Below are 19,263 nucleotides of genomic sequence, written 5' to 3'. Positions count from 1 at the left end.
AACGCCACATAGACTAAACGCTATTGTCGACGGCACCTGGTGTGCAGACGAAAAGGCTCGGCAAGATCATGGTGCAACGCGGCACGTTGCAGTTTGTTTCTGACGCTTTATGTGCCAACGACACCGTACGTGGGCTGGACAAGTGAGAGAAGACGTGCTATATGCCGGCAAAACCTCAGACCAAACAACTTGTCGCATACAGATACACTGGCGGCTAATCGACGCGCAGCAGATCAAGACGTACTACAGCGTATGCAAATTTATGTTGCTGGTCTTCGGAGATTTTCAGTCTCGCATGCGTTCTGTCTTCTTTGGTCATCTTCCAGTTTGCTCATGCTTCTGATTCTTGTACGCGTCGCATTCAAGTATTCGCGTCTGTGCTCGCGACAAATGTAACGCCTTGGAGTCTGGACTGTATCTCTTTCTCGACTGCGCACTTGCGTAACATCTACGGCGGGAGGTCTCGCCTCATTGCACCCTTCTTCACTGCGCGACCGACGTAGCTTGATATCACCGTAAGGCGGCGGATGCTTATGTGCGACGACTGCAAAGACGCCTATTACAATGCGTGGTACGTCCGCAAGGATCACCGCTGTAATTTGTCTGGAGTGATCGCGTCCGGTGCATGTTGGAAGAAAAATAGCCGGATTGTGCTGCTTCTACGCTCTCAGTAATAACAACAACGTTCGGCGCTAATGTTTGGTTCTTCAAGTGTCGTCTGTACGACCAAGATTTCGGGGTCAAGCTACCGCACACACTCGAAGTCATGGTGGCACATACACCGTTCAGCTTCTTCACTAGCCGGCGACCGGGAAAAACCGGTGATCGTTCGGATGTATAGCCAATGTACCTCAGTAGAGATTCATTATGCTGTTTTTTTTCTCTAAGTCGACAACCACCACACATTCCAGCGCCCCACTCTCAATTTGTTCTCAATCATCCGGCTCGAACGCAATCGACCCCAACGGCTCCAACGCACCAACTATTCCCCCGACTACTCTAACTCTATTCAATCTGTGCCTGCCCTTTTAGAAACAGACCCCTTTCCTCGAACTAGCATACTTTCTGCTTAATACCACGGTACAGCTGTATATGCGGTCCGACTTCCGCGTTTGATCGCTTTCGTCAGGTTCGCTTGATTGGGCATATGATGTCGAGTTGCTCGGTGGTGTGCTTGCGCAGCATGTATTTATACACCGTTTTAGTCGTGTTTGGACCGTTTGAACTAGGTGCAGAGGCAGCAGCATGCCCTCTATAAGCGCTACTTTAGCCAGTGTAGTCTCACCCAATATCAGTATTCCATGAACACACTACACAACACTTACACTTTTTAAATATTTGTATTAAGCAGCTCATACGGAAATAATTAATATCCCAAACAATTTACTGTAATATTTAAAAGCGTCATAAACCTTGCAGTAACCATAGGTTTGCCGTGGTAGGCTATGTCAAAGCGACGCAACGAGAGCGGTCAGATGCGCCGCGAGGAATACGAGGCTGCAGTAGATGATGTAGGAACTGATACATTTGAGATTGGAATTCAGCGTGCAAGCGATGAGTCGATCCGCAAGCGCAAAATTGTCAAGGCGCGAGTCGGCAATCGTTTACTGCCAACAACATCCAAGGCGACAGCTGCTACTGAGGCAACTACGGAGAAAAATAAACCGTTTGAAGGCTTTCAGGTTCAATTTGAGCTTGTAGTATAATGGGAACAGATACAATGAAACTCATCAGTTTGGCGATTTTAGGGACTCACGACGACCAAGTCTCCTGCAACATCTAACCCTTTTGCGGACTTTTCTGGACTTACGGGTAGTTCAAATAAAAGTGAGGTGAAGATCGTCAGTGGCTCAAATTCTGTAGCTGCGGGCTCATACCAGCAAGCAATGGAGGAACTTAATAAGGCGTTTATGTCTTTTGTGAATGGCGAAGCACAAAAATATCCAAGCGCGAGCTGGAATTCCTCAGTCCAGGTATGCGATGATTGATGAATTTGAATTTTGTAGACTAATGCGTGGCATTTATAACAATATTATTCAGGAGTACTTGAAATATGCCGAGGAGATCGCGACTAAGCATGCGTCTACGAAGCCTGTGGCCATCAATGATACAAAATGTGCATTTCCCTCTCCGTTTTCTCTAAATTCAACTTCTGCTCCTGCTACATCAAGTGTTGCACCTTTGAGCTTCGCAATGGAATCAGACGAAAAGACGACACCTGCGTTTTCGTTTGGAGCTCTTCCGAAGCCTGCAGCCTCCGTATCTTCAACCCCCGCCACAAAATTTTCATTTGGCACTATGACCTCTTCTAGCCTGTCATCAAACGCACCAGGAGGACTCAGTTTTGGCACTGTAGCATCTAGTGCTTCGATTCCTATTCCGACAGCCAGTGGCGATGAAAATGAAGAAAATATTGGACGCGAAGAGGCTACTGTGATCATCAAGGTCACGAAGTGACTCAATATTTGTAATTGTCAATGATACTAACGCACGTGTTAACAGGCTGATTCCTCTGATGAAGACTGCAAGTTTGAAGCTGAAAAGACGAAGATTTATGAGTTTAAAAAGGCTGAAAAGCGCTGGGCTGATAAAGGGGTGCACCCACTTAAGATTCTTGTCAACAAAAAGACCAACAGCTCACGAATCCTAGTCCGAAATGAAATTGGCAAAATTGTACTAAACGCGGCATTGTACAAGGGAATTGCTGTTCGTCCACACGAGGTTAAAGGTAAAACGACGGGCGTGACACTGGCATTGCAAGTGAATGACGGCGAATTGACTCAGTATTTGCTGAAAGTGAATGCCGCACGTGTAAATGAGTTTATCAAGGCGCTTGAATCCGCCGCCACTCAAGCTTAACTTTACTTGGGCTCAATGAGTGAAGAGCAGCAGTTGGTGAACGTTCAAGTTTATCTCATGGCGCCCCCTTATGAAGTTAGGCTCTTTGGACAGTCAGTGACTTTCTTTGAGACGCTAGAGGCGGATTGCACGATAGTGCAACCATTTCTGAGCTTTAGATCGATTATAAATAAGCGGCCAAACGAAGAAGAACGTCACATAATTTGAGAGGATGGAAAAGTTTTCAGATCACTTTATGCATTTACCCACGTTTGAAACAGCAACCATTGAGTTATGACTTAGATCTCGTCTTAAGTCTCGTTCAGAGCTAGAGCATCGCGGCATAATAATTATTCTCGTTTGTTCCTATGATGACATTAAAATTTGGATCAGAACAATTTTCATATCTCGCATTATTACTTCGTCACACATTAGCATCGAGAGCTTCACTACAATTCGATTCTCTTCGATTTTCGTACTGTCCTTCACTTCTCCGTAAAGAGTTTCTCGATTGAATGTCCAAACTTTCCGTCAAAAAAAACTTCTGTCGGGCTCAATCTTGCCGAACGTTTGTCAGGTTTGACAGCTGGATTGGCATGACCAAGAGCAATGATAACAGGCACACCGTAGCGGTCTGGAATATCGAGTAGATTCCTTACGCGAATTTGATCAAATCCTTCCATCGGACATGTTGCTAAACCATGTGCTTGAGCAGCATAAAGAAATGTCGCTGCTACGAAAGCAGTTTGCTTGAATGCCCAAGCCTCAGTTGATACATTTGATGGAGCGGGCCGTAGTGGTGACACTGCCGTTGAAATGATCGCTCGAAAAATACTAGGCACTAGTCCCTCTCCCGAAAAGAGACGTATAACATGAGGCATATTGTTTACAAAATCCACCGACGCTCCATTGTCGTGTGCTAGCATCTGGAGTCGCGGCACACGCTTCGTAGGCTCTAAATCAGCAGCAAAGACTGCAACCACTGGAGCTTCTTTAACTTTACGGGCATTACTATCCATCATTGCTTCTGCTAGTCTTTCACGATCCTTCATCTCTCGTACTAGGATACAAGCATAAGGCTGAACATTAAAACTTGTTGGACCTCGCTGAGTAAGCCGTAGAATCTCTTTAAGGGTCTCGTCGGGTACGGGCGTAGACAAGAAAGATTTACATGCGTAACGCTCCTCAATGGCGTTGCTTAGATCTGTGGCGGTAGAACTAAAGAAACGAGTATGTTTTACGATACTTGTGCAGCTAAGAAGTAAGTTGGAAGTCCTCAGTCTTAGCTGACGGACATGAGAGTATCTTGACGTCATTTTAGTTAGGAGATCAAATGAAGTTCAGAAACTTACAAATCTAGTGTTGGAGTAATACAAATTAAGCATTTTGAGATTGGTTATATTAATCTGAATGTTTAATACTATTTAAATTTTCAGATAGTAAACACATTTATCTTGAAACAAAACCCCTTTACATGATCAGCGTGCGGACTTAAACAACTGAGTAAAAGACAACTACAGAACTTTAACACTCTTTCTTTGGCTCAATAATAACAGGCCAGCCACTCGAGAAATCGAGTTTGTTCCATCCAAAGAGCTTATCTCCATCCCCATAGCCTTTTCTCGTATCCACTGCATACAAAGTCATGATCAATAAGTGAGTTCAAATTAGTCAAGTGAAAAACAAAGCTTACCGTAATGATAGTAGATCACGGGACCATGTTTTGGATCATCGAAGACTCCCTGGCCTCCCGGACCATATACAAAGCTATGACTTTCAAGCACAATAGTACCACCATCCTTTCGACAGTCTTTTCCGCTTTTATCCATAAATCCTCCAGTGGGACTCGTTGAGCGGCAAACGAGAACTCGATATTCTTCTCCCTTTTTTGGTCGCTTTTGGAGATAACCACAACACGAGCCCTTGCTATAGAACATATAGTAGTAACCGTTGTAGGCAAACTCGAATGCAGCTTCCACCACCTCTCTGGAGGCATAGACGAGTTGATACGGAGCGTTGCCACTGGCCTTGACTGGCACTGACTCCATCGGTGTCTGGTGCAAACCATGCCAATAGCTACCAAAATTGAGGTAATATTGGCTGCCAACTAAAAAGAGGTTTGGATCAATAGCATTGTATCTCTTCGAAGCATCGCTTGTGACACCAGTTGAGCCAACATCACTCCATGAACCAGGTTCCATAGTCTTCGATTGCGCTATCCCGATAGCAGAATTTTGCTTTCCAAAAGAACTCACCGAGTAGTAGAGAAAGTAGGTATCACCAACTTTGTTTACATCAGGAGCCTATAAAACACAATAAGAATCAGCTAAGCTTTCAAAATATAAAGTTTTAAGTGCATTACCCAGAGATCATCGTTGCCCGGTAGTTTAATCGTCGAATTGTTGGGTAAAGCAGCGCCCAAATACTCCCAAGACCCCGAAATGTCAGAGGCAGAGTGAATGGCAATTTTGTTGCCAGTGGAAAAGCGGAAATACTTTCCATCGTCACGTCGAATGATGGAGGGATCGTGTGTGTTCGTGCATACTCCTTGACAACATTCAGGAATCGCAAATACGTTGTCAACGCTTCCACTGAGAACAAAGAGGCCGACGAGTGCTGCTTGCAACTTCATACTAACAAAGGCACGAAAGTCTGGTGGAGTTGTTAAATTAGGAAATGAAATTTTTTAAGGATGAATCTTGTCTATCTTAAAGATTAGAGACCATAATCCATGATACTGTCATATCTGACTATCGAAGGTATTAAACAGAGATATTCTGCTTTAAATATTAATTTCATGATTTGTTGAGACAGACGTCTTTTTACTATATTGCCAATTGAAATCTTCCCTACTCAATTGATGGCCTCACGAGCTATAAGTTTGTTAGATGTTCGATTTAAATTCAATGCTATTTCTTCCTGAGGCGTCTTGGATCTTTTTCATAGGCGACAAGCTTAATGATCGGTTCTGGGGACTTTAAATGTTTAGATTGCATTTATCCTTTTGCATTTAGAATAATAATATTTTTACATTTGCTTTATTTATGTGAGTTTGTTCTTATAAAATAGATATTTACATTCTCTCTATACGCATTCTCATCGTATCCATAAACATCTGCATGGGGAGTACATTCCGCCTGTACTCTACTTGCAATAGTACGTGCATCACAGCGTAAATACATCCCATAGCTGCTCGATCTGCATGCCTAATGCTACTTATCCATTATGTTTTACACGGATCCCTCTCTAATTTATAAGCTGTGAAGCAGCTAATAATATATTCGCATCACATGTCCTACCGCAAGCGCGTATTTTTGTGTCGCATGCCTATCCCACAAACCAACAGACACGACTACACATAAGGCGGGTAAATTACGTTTGTACAATGAAATAAAACATGCAATATATTTGATAAAAAAAATGCAATGGTAGTTGACGATATTCTCGTCTCTGCCATCAACGCCTTCAAGTTTACACCTTGCGTTTGATTGTATAGCCAAGCAGCATATGATTTTTTCAAATTAGGTAATTGATCTATTACTTCCTGGTGGTAAATGTTCATTATTGTTAGTGAGCGAAATTTGTCTATGTCCTTGTCGATCTGACGTCCGAAGAGCTCGCAAATGATCGAGGAATTAATAAAAGTGCCAGAGAGAGTCGTTCTTCTTACACATAAACATATTTCTGAAGCAATAAAGTCAACCTGATATTCCGATAATAATACTTGTTTAAAACTAGTACCAGGAACTACTATCGGTAAATCCTAACTGATGTAATATTCACAAATTGTTTTTGCTCTTACAACTTCAATTTAACGATAAAGATGTTTTATCGACTACAATATAAGAGCTTATTCATTATAAGTTCATATTTATCAAGTACTAACTGCTGCAATCGCCTTTTGACTACTAGTCAAAGTTAACACTATGAATATTTTTTGGATTTATTTTCATTGCGCTCGAGAAAGAAGGCAATACTATGCTTAATATATGCAACTAAGGATAACATTTATACAAATGAAGTTTTCAAAAGCAAAGTATCATTCCACGCAATCTAAAGCACCAAAAGATTATAGTAGAATTCCACGTCTCCAAGTGTCAGAAGTAAAGTTAGCAGTTTGAGGTCGTAATTGATCTTGATACTGCGTACAAATTCTTCCTTGAGCTCTTGGCAGTCGATTTGTATTCGTAGAAAATTGATTGCAGCTAAATGGACGTCGAGTTTCAGTTGTTGAAAGATTTAAGCGAAAGAGGTTTCTCGTTGTTGAACCAAGCAGAAGCATTTGAGGCACAATTCCTGTCCCCATAGTCGCATTAAGTAGTAATCCCCACCGTGAAACACCAAGTTTCTTCCATAAAGTCGGATTGTCAGCAGCTCGATGCCAACGATGAGATACTTGAGAAGCCCAGCCGAGGCTTTTAAGATCCAGAAACGACATTATATGCTCTCGAAGCTTTTGAGGTAAAACATTTTCGTCAACCTGAATCATGTTTATCCGCTGAGATTGCGCAATTAACGCACGCTCAACATCTTGTTTTCCAGTAACAAATTCATCCAAAGTTTTAGCATCAAGCGCTTCTTCCTCTGCCACATCACCGTAGCAATTCCTAATGCGTAAATCGCACTCTCGACGAAGCAAGAGCCGAACAATTCGATACTTTCCCTTACGTGCACTATAAAATAACGCAGTGTCTTTCTCTTTCGTTTGAGCGTTAATCTCCGCTCCACGGTCTAATAAAAACTCAGCCACATGAACATGACCATTAAAACTTGCAAGATGCAAAGGAGTTTCCATCGCATCGTTTCGAATGTCAACATTCCATCCAAAATCAAGCAATAGTTGCAAGATATTTAAATGTCCTCGAGCTGCAGCATGATGCATTGGCGAATACCCAAACTGAAATCAAAATGAATTGCAAACTATCAACTTCAAGCTAGAATGTTTAACTTATGTATACTCACAAGACCTCGACATCGATCCTTGTCAATACCTTGATGAAGTAGAAGAAAAACACCACGTTCATTTCCCTTCTCGCTTGCAATCAGTAGCTTTTCATTCAGTTGATTACTCTCCATTTGCAACAAGTTCGTCAATTGATAACTTGCATCTCTTTTCTCTCTTCGCTTAAGCTCATACTTCATCTGGCTGCGTCTTGAGCAATCAGATACTTTAAGCTCCATTTTGTACATGACCATGTTGCTAATTACGGCTGTAGCAACATAAGACTTCTACGTTGCCATAACGGCTTAAACACCTTCATGCAACACTCCACTTTTTACAAATGTTGCTCGAATTGAATGACCAAGTCAAGCGACGATGGTGAAGCCTGTAGTGAATGCGAATATGAATCAAACGTTTCGTGAGGTAGTTGGACGCTTTGTCAATGCTCCACCACAGCTTTCACATAAGCAAACGGTACAGCGTTTGTATAAGAAGTCGCTGAAGACTTTAGATTCGTGGATTATCGACCGCCGCCTTTGGAATGAAGAGGCTACGAAGATTCGTGCTGAGTTTGATGCGAATAAAAAGCTTGATCCTCAATCAGGGTACGAGATATATGGAGAATTTAATCTTTATGCTATGTATTGTTAACTGTTGATATATTCTAGTCTGGCAAAGCGCCTTGTGCGTGAAGCACAAGAGAAGGTGGACCATTATACGCATCCGGACCGCTATATTTTCAACTACATGCCTGGAGGAAGTCTCTATATGCGTAACGCACCCATTCCATTGGATGTATGCTTTCCAGATGGAATTATTCCGGACGACGTTGAGGTCTCACCACTTGAAGGCATTAACATTGATATGACGCCGTTACCTGCAAAGGAAACAGTCTTTGTCGACTTTTCGAAAAAAGGCTATGATTAAGGAAGAAATCAATGCTATTGCTACAAACGCTTTTGGTGCTTGTAAGGGTGACAGAATTAATAAAAAACATTCGTTTTGAATTGTAGATCTCTTTTCATATTGGAGTCAGATGAATGTTAAATCTAAGTAAAATCCAGCTGATCGCAGATACGGGACTTGGACACTGCAGTGTTTAATCCAAAATCGCGATAATGGAAGCCGTTGAACGAGTTTGTAAAGGTATTTGGCCGACCAAGTCGTGCAGCATCAACCTTCAGCTGTGCCTTGTCGGCACCAATGTCTCGATAGCTAGTGACGTATAAAGGATGTTGATTCTGACCTTCCGTGATCGCTTTGACGTCAATAGGTGTAGGCATAAGATCCTCAGGCCGAATAGCACAACTTTCCGGTGTTACTACATCAACTTGTCGAATGACAACAAGATCAGAAGCTTTAACCTCTGTAAACAAGACGACATTAGTACCAAAAGTCAGTCATTCAGATGCAAAACTTTTCTATCAACCTTTTTGAACTGTCAATTTATCCATTCGCTGACTCAATCGACTACGATTCGTTGTTTGAGAAATATTTCCAAAAGCTCCAGATGTTGTTTGATACATGAAGTCAGTCAAAGTGTTTGTTGATCGTTGAAAATCATCTTCAGTGTCATTTTGGCTCAAGCTGCTACTCAATTTAGGTGCATGAAATGTCACTTTTTCATTGAAATCAATACCAACATTAGCAGAACTCGTTATCATGAATGGATTGCTTGTTTGTCGTGTATGATGAATTCTCGAACCTCTTGACACCATAATCACTTCAAAGCTTAAGAATTCAAATGTCGAATTATTCATAGCTTCGGCGAAGTTATTTTTGGGATAAAGAATTATGTACATACACCATAATTCCACTTCTTACTTCATTGGTTTAAAAAGTAAATTTCTTCTCAACCATTAACAACAACCATGTCGTCATCTCCTGCTACGCCTTCGTTTGACCAACTTTGCACTGCATTACTCAATCCTACTGAACCAATTGGTAAACGTACACGTGCAATTTTTTATCTTCGTACCCGTGGAAATTTGGAAGATTTGGAAGTTTTACTTGAAGCCTTAAAGAATCGTCAAGACTCGGAGCTTATGCGTCATGAATTGGCGTATGTTATTGGTCAATTTCAAAAGAAAGAAGCTTGTGAAATATTACATGAAATATTGGCAGATGAAACTGACGATGTGATGGTACGTCATGAAGTAGCAGAAGCTTTGGGTGCCATTGGATCGGTACATTCGGTTTCAATTTTAGAAAAATATTGTCACGATCCCGCACCTGAAATTTCGGAAACGTGTAAATTGGCACTTAAATTGGTACATTACAAAAGTGCCAAAGCGAATGGTACACTTCATGAAGCTCAAGTGGATCAAAATCCGTACTTATCAGAAGATCCGGCACCAGCTGCCGAAATGACCATGTCAACAGTGGAACTACGTACCATTTTGTTGGATCCACGTGCGGACATGTTTTTACGGTACCGTGCATTATTTTCACTACGAAATCGCAATACAAACGAAGCAGCTTTAGCTCTTGCTGAAGCATTTGATGATTCAAATACACTTTTGAAACATGAAGTTGCTTATGTAATGGGACAAATGGCAAATCCAGTGCTTGTACCAGCCTTAACCAAAGTTTTACTTGATCAAACACAACATCGAATGGTACGACATGAAGCAGCTGAAGCTTTAGGTGCAATTGGTACAATTGAATGTGAGAAGATTTTAACGCATCATCTTAATGATAACGTTCAAGTTGTACGTGAAAGTTGTCAAGTAGCTTTAGATATTATGGACTATTGGGCTTCTAATGAAATCAAATCTTAAGTGTTTGTACGATGACTTGAAAATTTTGTATTTACTTATGCGTACAAATATCCAATTGACATTTGATTAAATGTTTGTAATGAAACTGGTAATAATGTTGTACTCACTTGAAGTCGCTGGACGATCGTTGCGTACATATTAGTTGAAAGATGAATTTCGTACGCATGATCGGACAAGACTTGATCATGTTTGTACAATACTTTGAGTACACGTCGAAATGTTGGGACATGACGATGTTTGATCAGGGTATTCCAACTTAAAAGTTGTAAATTCATCGAGGTACCAAGTGTACCAGTTGTCAAACGAAAACGAAAGGTACCATCAGCATCTGCTTGTTCCAATATTTTGGCACATACGATACTATCAACAGTATATGTTGCAAAAACATTCTCTTGATCCTCCAAACTTGTCATTGTATTCTTTGAAGCATGTATCAAATGTTTATCAAGACGAATAGTTTCAACATGATCGAAACTTGACAAACCAATTGAAACACAACATTTGGTACATTTCAATGGTACCCATTCCCCCTCTGTTGTGGTACCATGTGCCACAATAGCATGTACCAGAAAATCTTGAACATGTAGTAATACAAAAGACTCACCTACAAGCACACGATGCGGCTGTGCTACAATTCCTTCACGTGGAATATGTTCAAATGCACCATCTCCAGCTCCCCAAAAGTCCAACATATCCATCCAGTTGGTAGATGGTAATGGCAAGACTTTGTTAATAATATTCGAGTGTACCAATGGCATGGTACAAGTTCGACATGAAATTGTACCATAATTCTCTGCTTCTAACTCATGACTTGAGATTGACGAGAAACCATGCGATGTATTTGAATGGACGGGAAGACGCATGTACCAATGATCGTTCTTGTCTTCTATTGTGCAAGTTGAAATGTCAACATGTTGTTTAATATCAAGATACCAAAGTACTTGAGTCGTTGTACCAACTTCATCATCATTCTCACATGGGTACACCAATGCAATCCGTGAAAATGTACCTTGAATGGTACATTTCGTGATATCCAGTGGTACAGTTCGAGTAAAATAGAGATAACATTGATAACAGCCAATATTTACTTGATATTCAACAAACGACTCCACAATCGTTTGGACATTTCCATCTTCAGTCACTTCATTCATTTCAATACGATGAAACATGTTACAAATGACTGGTTTAATCAAAAGTGGTACATGATGTGGTCTACATAATCCCCCACTTGTTCCCACTCATGACGTAGTTCCGTACATCTTGAGGTAAAAGTGCAAGAAACGACGACATTTGATGTCATACGTACGATAAGAAGCAAAGAACTACCTTCTCTACACGTTTTCTCATGAATTCTTGTGCATTGTACCATTTTGGTACATCCACGTTTCTTTCTAATTGGCTAAAATTCTATTTTTCGATCGTAAGCTCGAAAAATAGAAACGTCGAGTCAGTCAGTTCCTGTGCGTACAGCTTTGGTCTTCCCCCCTCTTTCTCTCATTCCTCCATCCTTTTCTTCTCGTCTTCATGATCATGACACCTGATGATATTCAAGGTGATTATACATGTAAGATTCAAGTGAAAGATTATCGTTATAATGGTAAAAAAGTCGAGTATCAAGTGGTCGTCCAACTTTCTTTCTATTCCTCACGTGTTCATACTACTGGTCGTACAAGTTGGCACATTTGGCGTACATTTTCAGCATTTCGTAAATTGGACGATCAATTACGTAAACGTACATCTTCCTTACTTAAAGGTGTGAAATTTCCACCACGTTATCGTCGTCGTACATTATTTCGAATTGTTCAAAGTCGTGAATTTCTCGAATCTCGAACTCAAGAATTGGATACATATATGCATGTGATTACATCAAAAGCACAATTAGTAGCATTTCATATGACAGCAGTAAGTAGTCAAACGTTAAAAACATTTGTGGCTTTTCATTCGGGATTTGGTTCAAATGCTGAATATGAACAACAACATGTTCATCTTCGACCTTCATCCTCCATTTTAGCATCACCAACAATTGTACAAACTACATCAAGTGTTTTAAGTGATGAAGATGATGATTTTCGTTCCGTTTCAAGTCTTTCAACTGTTTCATCATTTACATCAAATGTTAGTGAATATCGTTGGTCGGGAACCGGTTTTTTAGGAACTCAACATTTTGTACGACAAAGTGTACCACAAAGTGTTGTACGTACATCTTTGACTGTACCACGTGATTCAATGATTGGATCAAATCGAGGAAGTTGGTTTTCAGCTTCTTTAAAAGTAGGAAATACTTCATCAATTGATCCAAAACTTGATCTACAACGTGCTAAAATGGAAGATCGTTTACTTCAATTGGGTCTTGTAGGTGTTGGAATGCCACCCGATGGATCCTGTTTATTACATTGTTTGGTTTATGAAATGTATCCGTTACAATGTCTACAAGATTATCCAGCAAATATGACAATTGTTAATGTTGGTGCAGTTGATGGAATGGCACCACGACGAATTGCAGCCGCACAATATTTACGTCAACAATTAATGAATTATGCCTTAAATTATTCCAAAGAATTGGCACAGTTTCTTTTACAAGATGAAAAGGAAGTACGTGAACGATTCGAAACCTTTCGAGATACATGTGATGAACAAGCAACAATTACGGAATTATATGCTGCTGCAAGTATGTTCAATTTAGAAATTCGATTGATTTCAAATGATGAAAGTTTTCAAATTGATCCTGTTGTTCCAATTTCTGGATTACCAACAAGACGTGATGGATCATTTCGTACGGTTACTTTTGGATATTTAATTCCATCAAATGGATTACCTGGTCATTATATTTGTACACGAGAACATCGTCTTGGCTCATCAAATAGTTTTGCAGGTGGAAGTTATCGTGGATCAATCAAAATTGGTCCACCAAAATCCATCAAATGTCCTGATTCTCGTCGTTTTGAACGAATTTCGGAACAACGAATGGAATAAAAAACACAAACTTTAACGAATAACTGAAAGATGAAATTCAAGATATTGTTTTGAAACTCGTTTCAGTGGAAAAACTTTCCAAAAACGAAGAGTTTCATCAGCACTACAAGATGCTACAGTTGTACCATCAGGTGAAATTCCAACGTTTAATACTCGTGCTGTATGACTTTGAAGTTGTTCAATTTGTTGTAATGTTGAATCATTTGATATTACAAGTTGATTAGACATTTGTCCATGACCATGAGCTGAAATCACTTGATGACTTGTACTGGACCAAGCAATGGCACATACTTGTGCATTTGTTGGTACAGAATGGAGTAATGTACCATTAGATGTTCGCCATAATTTCAGTGTACCATTGAGTGTACCATCTCCTGAAATTAAAGTGTACCGATTATATGGACTCCATGCTAGTGCTCGTATTGGACCTTGATGTTCTTGATTTCTCATGATTGGAAGACTGAATTCATTGGATCGGATCATCTTATGATCATATAAACATAATTCATGATTATGACTTCCAGAAGCTAATATATCACCATCTTGAGACCATTTTAATCCACAAATTTCTCCTGGATTACAATGTACCTGTTGTACCAATGATTGGGCACATCGAAAATCAGTGAATTGAATGGATGCATTTTGACATCCTGACGCGAGAAGATGATGTTGATTCCATGCTAATGAGCTGATACGTTGACATTGAAATTGAATTGATTGGAGTTTTGTTAACGTTGTGACATTCCAAAGTTGTACTTCAGAGAAAAAAGTACCAATTGCAAGTAGGCAAGTTTTATTGTCACTTGGTACCTCTTGTGCCCATTGTACTGAAGTAACATAATCATTTGAATTGGTACAAATGTCAAGAGTTTCGATATCACCTGTTTGAAATGTGTATAAATGAACTTTTTGATCTAATGCAATAGCCAAAAGACCATTTGAACTCCAATCCATGAGATTTAAGTAAAAATCATTACGAAGATTTGGTGCATCTAAGATCATTGAAGGTGAAAAGGAACAAGGAAACGTGAAATTGTTAGTATGAGACGAAAGATGTGGAGAATGAATGTTCGTGGGAAGAATTGGATGAGTTGATGAGGTTCGAATGGCTAGGAGTGGGTTTGGGTCACCTCTTGAAGTAATTGGATAATAATTGACATGGAGAAGATTCTTGTATGAAGACGAGAAATTGAGGGTTTTCGAACTTTTGTCGATTGTCATTATCTCGTGACAATAGTTGAAATCTATGGTTGATCGAGCAGGAATATAGCGATCACTCTTTCATAAACAAAGAAGATAGTAAGAAAGAAGTTAGTTGAGAAGATAATTTGAACATGATCGAACCAGATAAATGCGTTTTGACTGTCGCGAGAATTCGGCCATTTGAATTTGAGTAATTTCTTACTTTGAACTTGTGTGGTTAACGAGATAACGATTGAATTTGAATGTTTGGCTCTTGTAGACGTAAGAAGTCAATCGGTTGTTTAGACATCATTCGTTTGATGTCAGAGAATGTAATTGACATTTATGGTTTGGGAATGAGTTTGAAAGATTGTAGCTAGATAATTATATTACTTTATCGTATGATAGATATTGATATATTAAACATATCAGTTTGTAGCTCGGAAAGTCGATAAACTCGTGCTATTTTACTATTGATGACATTTTGGAGTGTACATTCTTTAATGACCATAGACACTTTATGTTTACAAAATTAATATATTAGTAGTCTATCATTTCTCACGATGACATCGCTTCGGTATTAGATATCACGATGAATATGTCGAATAAGATAAACGGCAGGAACGATATGCTGCACAGCAACATTTTCTCCATGTTTCGAATTCGTTCTTGGGCTTTATGGTGCGTATGACGCTTGTTTCAATCTTTGAATATATTAAAAACATTTACTCACATTGCTGAAATGTATAGCCAACGTGTTAAGTTTACCAACACAGAAGCTGATGAGCAAGTGACGAACATTTCATCTTTATCTCGCTGGCATCCTACGATACAAATCAATCACATTCAATTCCATACTACAATAAATGACGTCAACGTTTCTTTGACTATTACGATTTCAACGTATCACAAAAAAGATTTCAAACAACTTCAGCAACAAGCTCAAGCAGTATGGACTTTTTCATCTGTCAAACGTTTCGGACGCGTGATGACATTGAAACAAAATCTATTTCATACTGTTAATGCAATTGGAGCGAGTAACTTTCAAGCATATGTAGCCGATCGATTAAACTTAGCGGCTCATCGGCACAGTGAATGGACAAGCGGTAGCATGTTAAATTGGACTCCTCGAAATCTCGACGATAAGGTAATATTCGAAGAATCTCAGCCTCAAATTTGTGATTATATGCCGAAAACTACGAAAAATCAAGCATGGAGGAAAAAACGATTGCAAAGATCAAATGTCAATCCTCGCTATTTAGAATACGAGCAAACATTGGCATACGTAACTAAACGCCAGGAGAATCTGGCTCGTCGACAAGGTTATAAAGGTCATCGACTGTAATTTTTAATGAAAACATTTTACTTTTTCAGTAAATTTGGGTAGATTTCCTAATATTCTGGGAAACCTTCGTTTTAATCACAATATTCCTATTCTTACAACTGGTGTAGATGTCAAAGTGGAGCAAGAGAGTTCGTGCACCTGCGGGTTATGAATATATTGAGCCAGTAATGGATGCTCTGGAGAGAGAATTGCGTGAAAGAATGAATGAGCCACATGAAGGCAAGCGACAATGTGAAGCGCTATGGCCTGTGCATCAAATTAATTGGCAGCGAAGTCGCTACGTTTATGACATGTTCTACAAGTATAAAAAGATTTCACGCGAGGTGTATGATTACTGCATACGTCGTAAATTGGTGGATTCGAATCTCATTGCCAAGTGGAAGAAACCAGGCTACGAACGCCTATGCAGTACATTTGCCATTAATACCAAGAATTATAATTACGGGACAGTCAGTATCTGCCGCGTACCTAGACAGCAGCTATCAGAGGGGCAAGTAATACAAGAAAAACATAGTGGCTGCAGAGGATGTGCTTCTGGACCTGGAGGATATCACAATATCTTTGGTAATAAGTATGGACAGTATTTAGCCCGGATTCAGATCGCTCGAGAGGAGGCAGCTAAGAAGAATACGATTAATCAAGTGTGGGCTACTGAAGAGGAAGAGGAAGCGTATACGAGTGGTGACGAGAAGAGAAAGAGAGACGAGAGAATTGAAAAGAATGACAATGATAGTGATGATGAGGAGACGAAAGAGTCAGAAACACCACAAAAGAAGAAGAAAAGCGAGTAATGATGTGTTTTGAGCAATGTGCATTACCAGACGTACGGCACAAGATTCCATTTCGGAAGTTTCTCAATTTGATCACGAAATTTCGTCTCGGTCCATTTTGAACTAATTTGTGCAAGTAAAATTTGGTTGATAACCACCCAAATTGACACAAAATAGAGCATCGTGGTTGTACACCCTGTGACTAGAATAAACCCTATGTAAAGCATGATTTCCGTTGTATATAGTGGACTGCGCACCAAGTTAAACCAATCACCACGAGGAATCACATGATTCATGTTGTTAGCACGCTTTTGCTGTGCTAAGAGATAATTGCAGTAGCTTTGATGATACGATGCCATGATAAAGATCATGATACCCAATCCACTCATCATAGTACGAGACGTCGTAAGCTCGTGAGATGTAATTGAGTCCGGATCAAAGAGAACAGAAAGCACTGTTGCAATGTAGTGATAAATACCTACAAAAAAGACTACAACCATGATAATTAGTAGCGACCACAATGACTACCTTCATGCTATTTACATACTGGATGCATGCATCTTGGCCTTCCCAAACTCCGTAATCAAGAATGATTCAAGGCAGCGCCGTGTCGTATGTATCGAAAATAGTGTCAAAAATGCGATCGTATGTGGCTGAAGCGCAATAATATTGTTGTCGTCTTGATTACTTATCGGATGAGCAAAGTGTAGTGCCTTCTGCACTGCAGGTTTATCTTGATAAAAGACTGCAATCCACAGTATACCAATGCTGTGGAGTGCACCGATAAGGTAAAACCACGTATACAAGCTCTTTGATACCTCCACACGTAGCAACGAGACGAGAGGAAGTCGAGACAAGACTACAGAAGAACGAAGTTTGCCATGTAAAACGAAACCTTGACAGAATTTACTTTGGAATGAGAGCAATCCACTTGATGCGGCAATCAACCACGTGAGCCGCCACACATCAATAGACCGCATGTGATTGATTGAGAAGTGAAGTTTGAGAAATATGAGAGAAAAAATATATGATAGATATGGAATTATTCTTACACTTTCTTAATATATTTTCTAGATTTTTTTTGGAAGAAAAAAAGGGTTAAATTTCATGACGACCGAATAAATGATTATTACCTCCATTATTCGCAACTCAAAATCATATGAGCCAGTTTTTGAATGTGCTATTAGAGCTACGTCATCGCAATGCGTATCCTCAGCGATTCAGACCTATAGTAGCTCAGCTGCTGGAGATGGTAATGACACTGCTCCGTCCCCAGCCGCTATATACGGCTGGCTTACAAAAGCACAATGGTAATATGACTGTAACAAGCCCGCCTGGAACACAAATTGCTTTACATATCTTTCGGATGTTACTCGTATAGATCTTTTTTGCTGTGACCGTGGACGGTTCGATGTAGCGTGGTCTTATAAACCACAGGTTGCAACTTGGTCTTATAAACTACAGATAGGTAGATTAAATGTATCTAATTAATCCACATATTCAAGTATGTCTTGTCTTGTCTGCCTCTGGTGCAGCGGGGCTGCCGTAGCTTTGCGCTTAGAGGAAGCGTAAGTTAGGTCACTGACCTCTCGTTCTATACTTAGACAAAGGACGAGTTTAGCGGATCGAAAACCGCATACTCCAAGAGTAATTACAACCTTAACCCAAGGCTAATTAACTATTCCGTTTTAATTTAAAACTAACTTTATTTGTTTTTATCTGCGGCAAAGCCGTAATTCTAAAGGCATAGATTTTCCTAAATACTAAATGTGTATAGTAAAATCAAAGTACATGTATAATTACTGGCTATCCAGCCTCGTACAAGATTCTTGTTTGGGTGTGGTCACACCATCCCCATCCCGTGTGACCCCCCCTGTTACCAAGATATGTGTAACCTCCCTCATTTAGATTGAGAACATTTACAGTTCCAATCGATTATTGCCTCAACGAGGCTTGCGTGTCCGTTAGACACTGCGTTGGAACGAAACGACTTCCGTGCTCAATGAGCCCTGTGTCAATGACACCGACGTCTCCAAAGCTCGCTGGTTCCGACAGTGCTCACGGATAGAATTTGATTTCATCTCCCGCACACGGTGCCATGTCAGACCATGTCCCCGCGGCATCGAGGAATGTAAATCCTAGGCTCGATGAGGCCGAGCGTCGCGCTCCGCGCACGCTAACGGTGATGAGTGACCTCGTTGGGGATTTGAAGGTGGTCGACTACGAGTCTGACACTCCATTTCCCGGATGGAATGACGAGGAAGGCGAGCCGCACCAGCGGCGTGTGACGAGCCCTGCTTGCGCCTTGCGGACCCCATGCCCGTTTCCTGACTTCTTGCCACCTGAGGAACGTGGTGTAATTACCAGTGACCTCGATGAGGCACAGAGGCGGCAGCTGGAAGCTGCCCGTAAGGCGGCTCTGATGCGCGGCCA

At 40.4% G+C, this 19,263-nt stretch overlaps 11 protein-coding genes across 11 annotated transcripts; 5 read left to right on the top strand and 6 right to left on the bottom strand.

The window, feature by feature from the left end:
* Nucleotides 1-1,445: 1,445 nt before the first annotated feature.
* PHALS_11159 (Ran-binding protein RANBP3) lies at nucleotides 1,446-2,859 on the top strand (the record flags this gene model as incomplete). The annotated part of the gene is made up of 4 exons (XM_024726706.1): nucleotides 1,446-1,682; nucleotides 1,749-1,973; nucleotides 2,041-2,445; nucleotides 2,503-2,859. 4 exons carry the CDS (start codon nucleotides 1,446-1,448, stop codon nucleotides 2,857-2,859), a joined length of 1,224 nt encoding a protein of 407 aa, XP_024577355.1.
* Nucleotides 2,860-3,323: 464 nt separating this feature from the next.
* On the bottom strand, nucleotides 3,324-5,470 carry PHALS_11158 (arabinan endo--alpha-l-arabinosidase a precursor; the record flags this gene model as incomplete). Its single annotated transcript, XM_024726705.1, has 4 exons — nucleotides 3,324-4,056; nucleotides 4,370-4,469; nucleotides 4,532-5,141; nucleotides 5,201-5,470. 4 exons carry the CDS (start codon nucleotides 5,468-5,470, stop codon nucleotides 3,324-3,326), a joined length of 1,713 nt encoding a protein of 570 aa, XP_024577354.1.
* Nucleotides 5,471-6,907: 1,437 nt separating this feature from the next.
* PHALS_11157 (Ankyrin) lies at nucleotides 6,908-7,980 on the bottom strand (the record flags this gene model as incomplete). The annotated part of the gene is made up of 2 exons (XM_024726703.1): nucleotides 6,908-7,735; nucleotides 7,801-7,980. The coding sequence occupies 2 exons, from the start codon at nucleotides 7,978-7,980 to the stop codon at nucleotides 6,908-6,910; spliced, it is 1,008 nt and encodes a 335-aa protein (XP_024577353.1).
* Nucleotides 7,981-8,155: 175 nt separating this feature from the next.
* PHALS_11156 (NADH:ubiquinone oxidoreductase, NDUFB9/B22 subunit) lies at nucleotides 8,156-8,707 on the top strand (the record flags this gene model as incomplete). The annotated part of the gene is made up of 2 exons (XM_024726702.1): nucleotides 8,156-8,385; nucleotides 8,449-8,707. The coding sequence occupies 2 exons, from the start codon at nucleotides 8,156-8,158 to the stop codon at nucleotides 8,705-8,707; spliced, it is 489 nt and encodes a 162-aa protein (XP_024577352.1).
* Nucleotides 8,708-8,829: 122 nt separating this feature from the next.
* Nucleotides 8,830-9,444, bottom strand: PHALS_11155 (uncharacterized protein; the record flags this gene model as incomplete). The annotated part of the gene is made up of 2 exons (XM_024726701.1): nucleotides 8,830-9,146; nucleotides 9,210-9,444. 2 exons carry the CDS (start codon nucleotides 9,442-9,444, stop codon nucleotides 8,830-8,832), a joined length of 552 nt encoding a protein of 183 aa, XP_024577351.1.
* A 207-nt stretch (nucleotides 9,445-9,651) lies between these two features.
* On the top strand, nucleotides 9,652-10,560 carry PHALS_11154 (deoxyhypusine hydroxylase-like; the record flags this gene model as incomplete). The annotated part of the gene is made up of 1 exon (XM_024726700.1): nucleotides 9,652-10,560. One exon carries the CDS (start codon nucleotides 9,652-9,654, stop codon nucleotides 10,558-10,560), a length of 909 nt encoding a protein of 302 aa, XP_024577350.1.
* A 31-nt stretch (nucleotides 10,561-10,591) lies between these two features.
* Nucleotides 10,592-11,729, bottom strand: PHALS_11153 (Ubiquitin-conjugating enzyme E2-binding protein; the record flags this gene model as incomplete). Its single annotated transcript, XM_024726699.1, has 2 exons — nucleotides 10,592-10,594; nucleotides 10,668-11,729. 2 exons carry the CDS (start codon nucleotides 11,727-11,729, stop codon nucleotides 10,592-10,594), a joined length of 1,065 nt encoding a protein of 354 aa, XP_024577349.1.
* Nucleotides 11,730-12,084: 355 nt separating this feature from the next.
* Nucleotides 12,085-13,533, top strand: PHALS_11152 (hypothetical protein L915_15736; the record flags this gene model as incomplete). The annotated part of the gene is made up of 1 exon (XM_024726698.1): nucleotides 12,085-13,533. The coding sequence occupies one exon, from the start codon at nucleotides 12,085-12,087 to the stop codon at nucleotides 13,531-13,533; it is 1,449 nt and encodes a 482-aa protein (XP_024577348.1).
* A 12-nt stretch (nucleotides 13,534-13,545) lies between these two features.
* PHALS_11151 (cell division cycle 20 homolog) lies at nucleotides 13,546-14,535 on the bottom strand (the record flags this gene model as incomplete). The annotated part of the gene is made up of 1 exon (XM_024726697.1): nucleotides 13,546-14,535. The coding sequence occupies one exon, from the start codon at nucleotides 14,533-14,535 to the stop codon at nucleotides 13,546-13,548; it is 990 nt and encodes a 329-aa protein (XP_024577347.1).
* A 332-nt stretch (nucleotides 14,536-14,867) lies between these two features.
* PHALS_11150 (g10-like protein) lies at nucleotides 14,868-16,851 on the top strand (the record flags this gene model as incomplete). The annotated part of the gene is made up of 5 exons (XM_024726696.1): nucleotides 14,868-14,926; nucleotides 14,996-15,063; nucleotides 15,300-15,396; nucleotides 15,466-15,862; nucleotides 16,168-16,851. The coding sequence occupies 5 exons, from the start codon at nucleotides 14,868-14,870 to the stop codon at nucleotides 16,849-16,851; spliced, it is 1,305 nt and encodes a 434-aa protein (XP_024577346.1).
* Nucleotides 16,852-16,874: 23 nt separating this feature from the next.
* Nucleotides 16,875-17,810, bottom strand: PHALS_11149 (3-oxo-5-alpha-steroid 4-dehydrogenase steroid 5-alpha-reductase; the record flags this gene model as incomplete). Its single annotated transcript, XM_024726695.1, has 2 exons — nucleotides 16,875-17,320; nucleotides 17,378-17,810. 2 exons carry the CDS (start codon nucleotides 17,808-17,810, stop codon nucleotides 16,875-16,877), a joined length of 879 nt encoding a protein of 292 aa, XP_024577345.1.
* Nucleotides 17,811-19,263: the final 1,453 nt, after the last annotated feature.

Source organism: Plasmopara halstedii (genome assembly GCF_900000015.1).
Source record: "Plasmopara halstedii genome assembly, contig: Scaffold_526, whole genome shotgun sequence".
NCBI classification, from domain to species: Eukaryota; Oomycota; class Peronosporomycetes; order Peronosporales; family Peronosporaceae; genus Plasmopara; species Plasmopara halstedii.
Note: the sequence above shows the minus strand (reverse complement) of the source record. Positions and strands in the feature narration are given on the sequence as shown.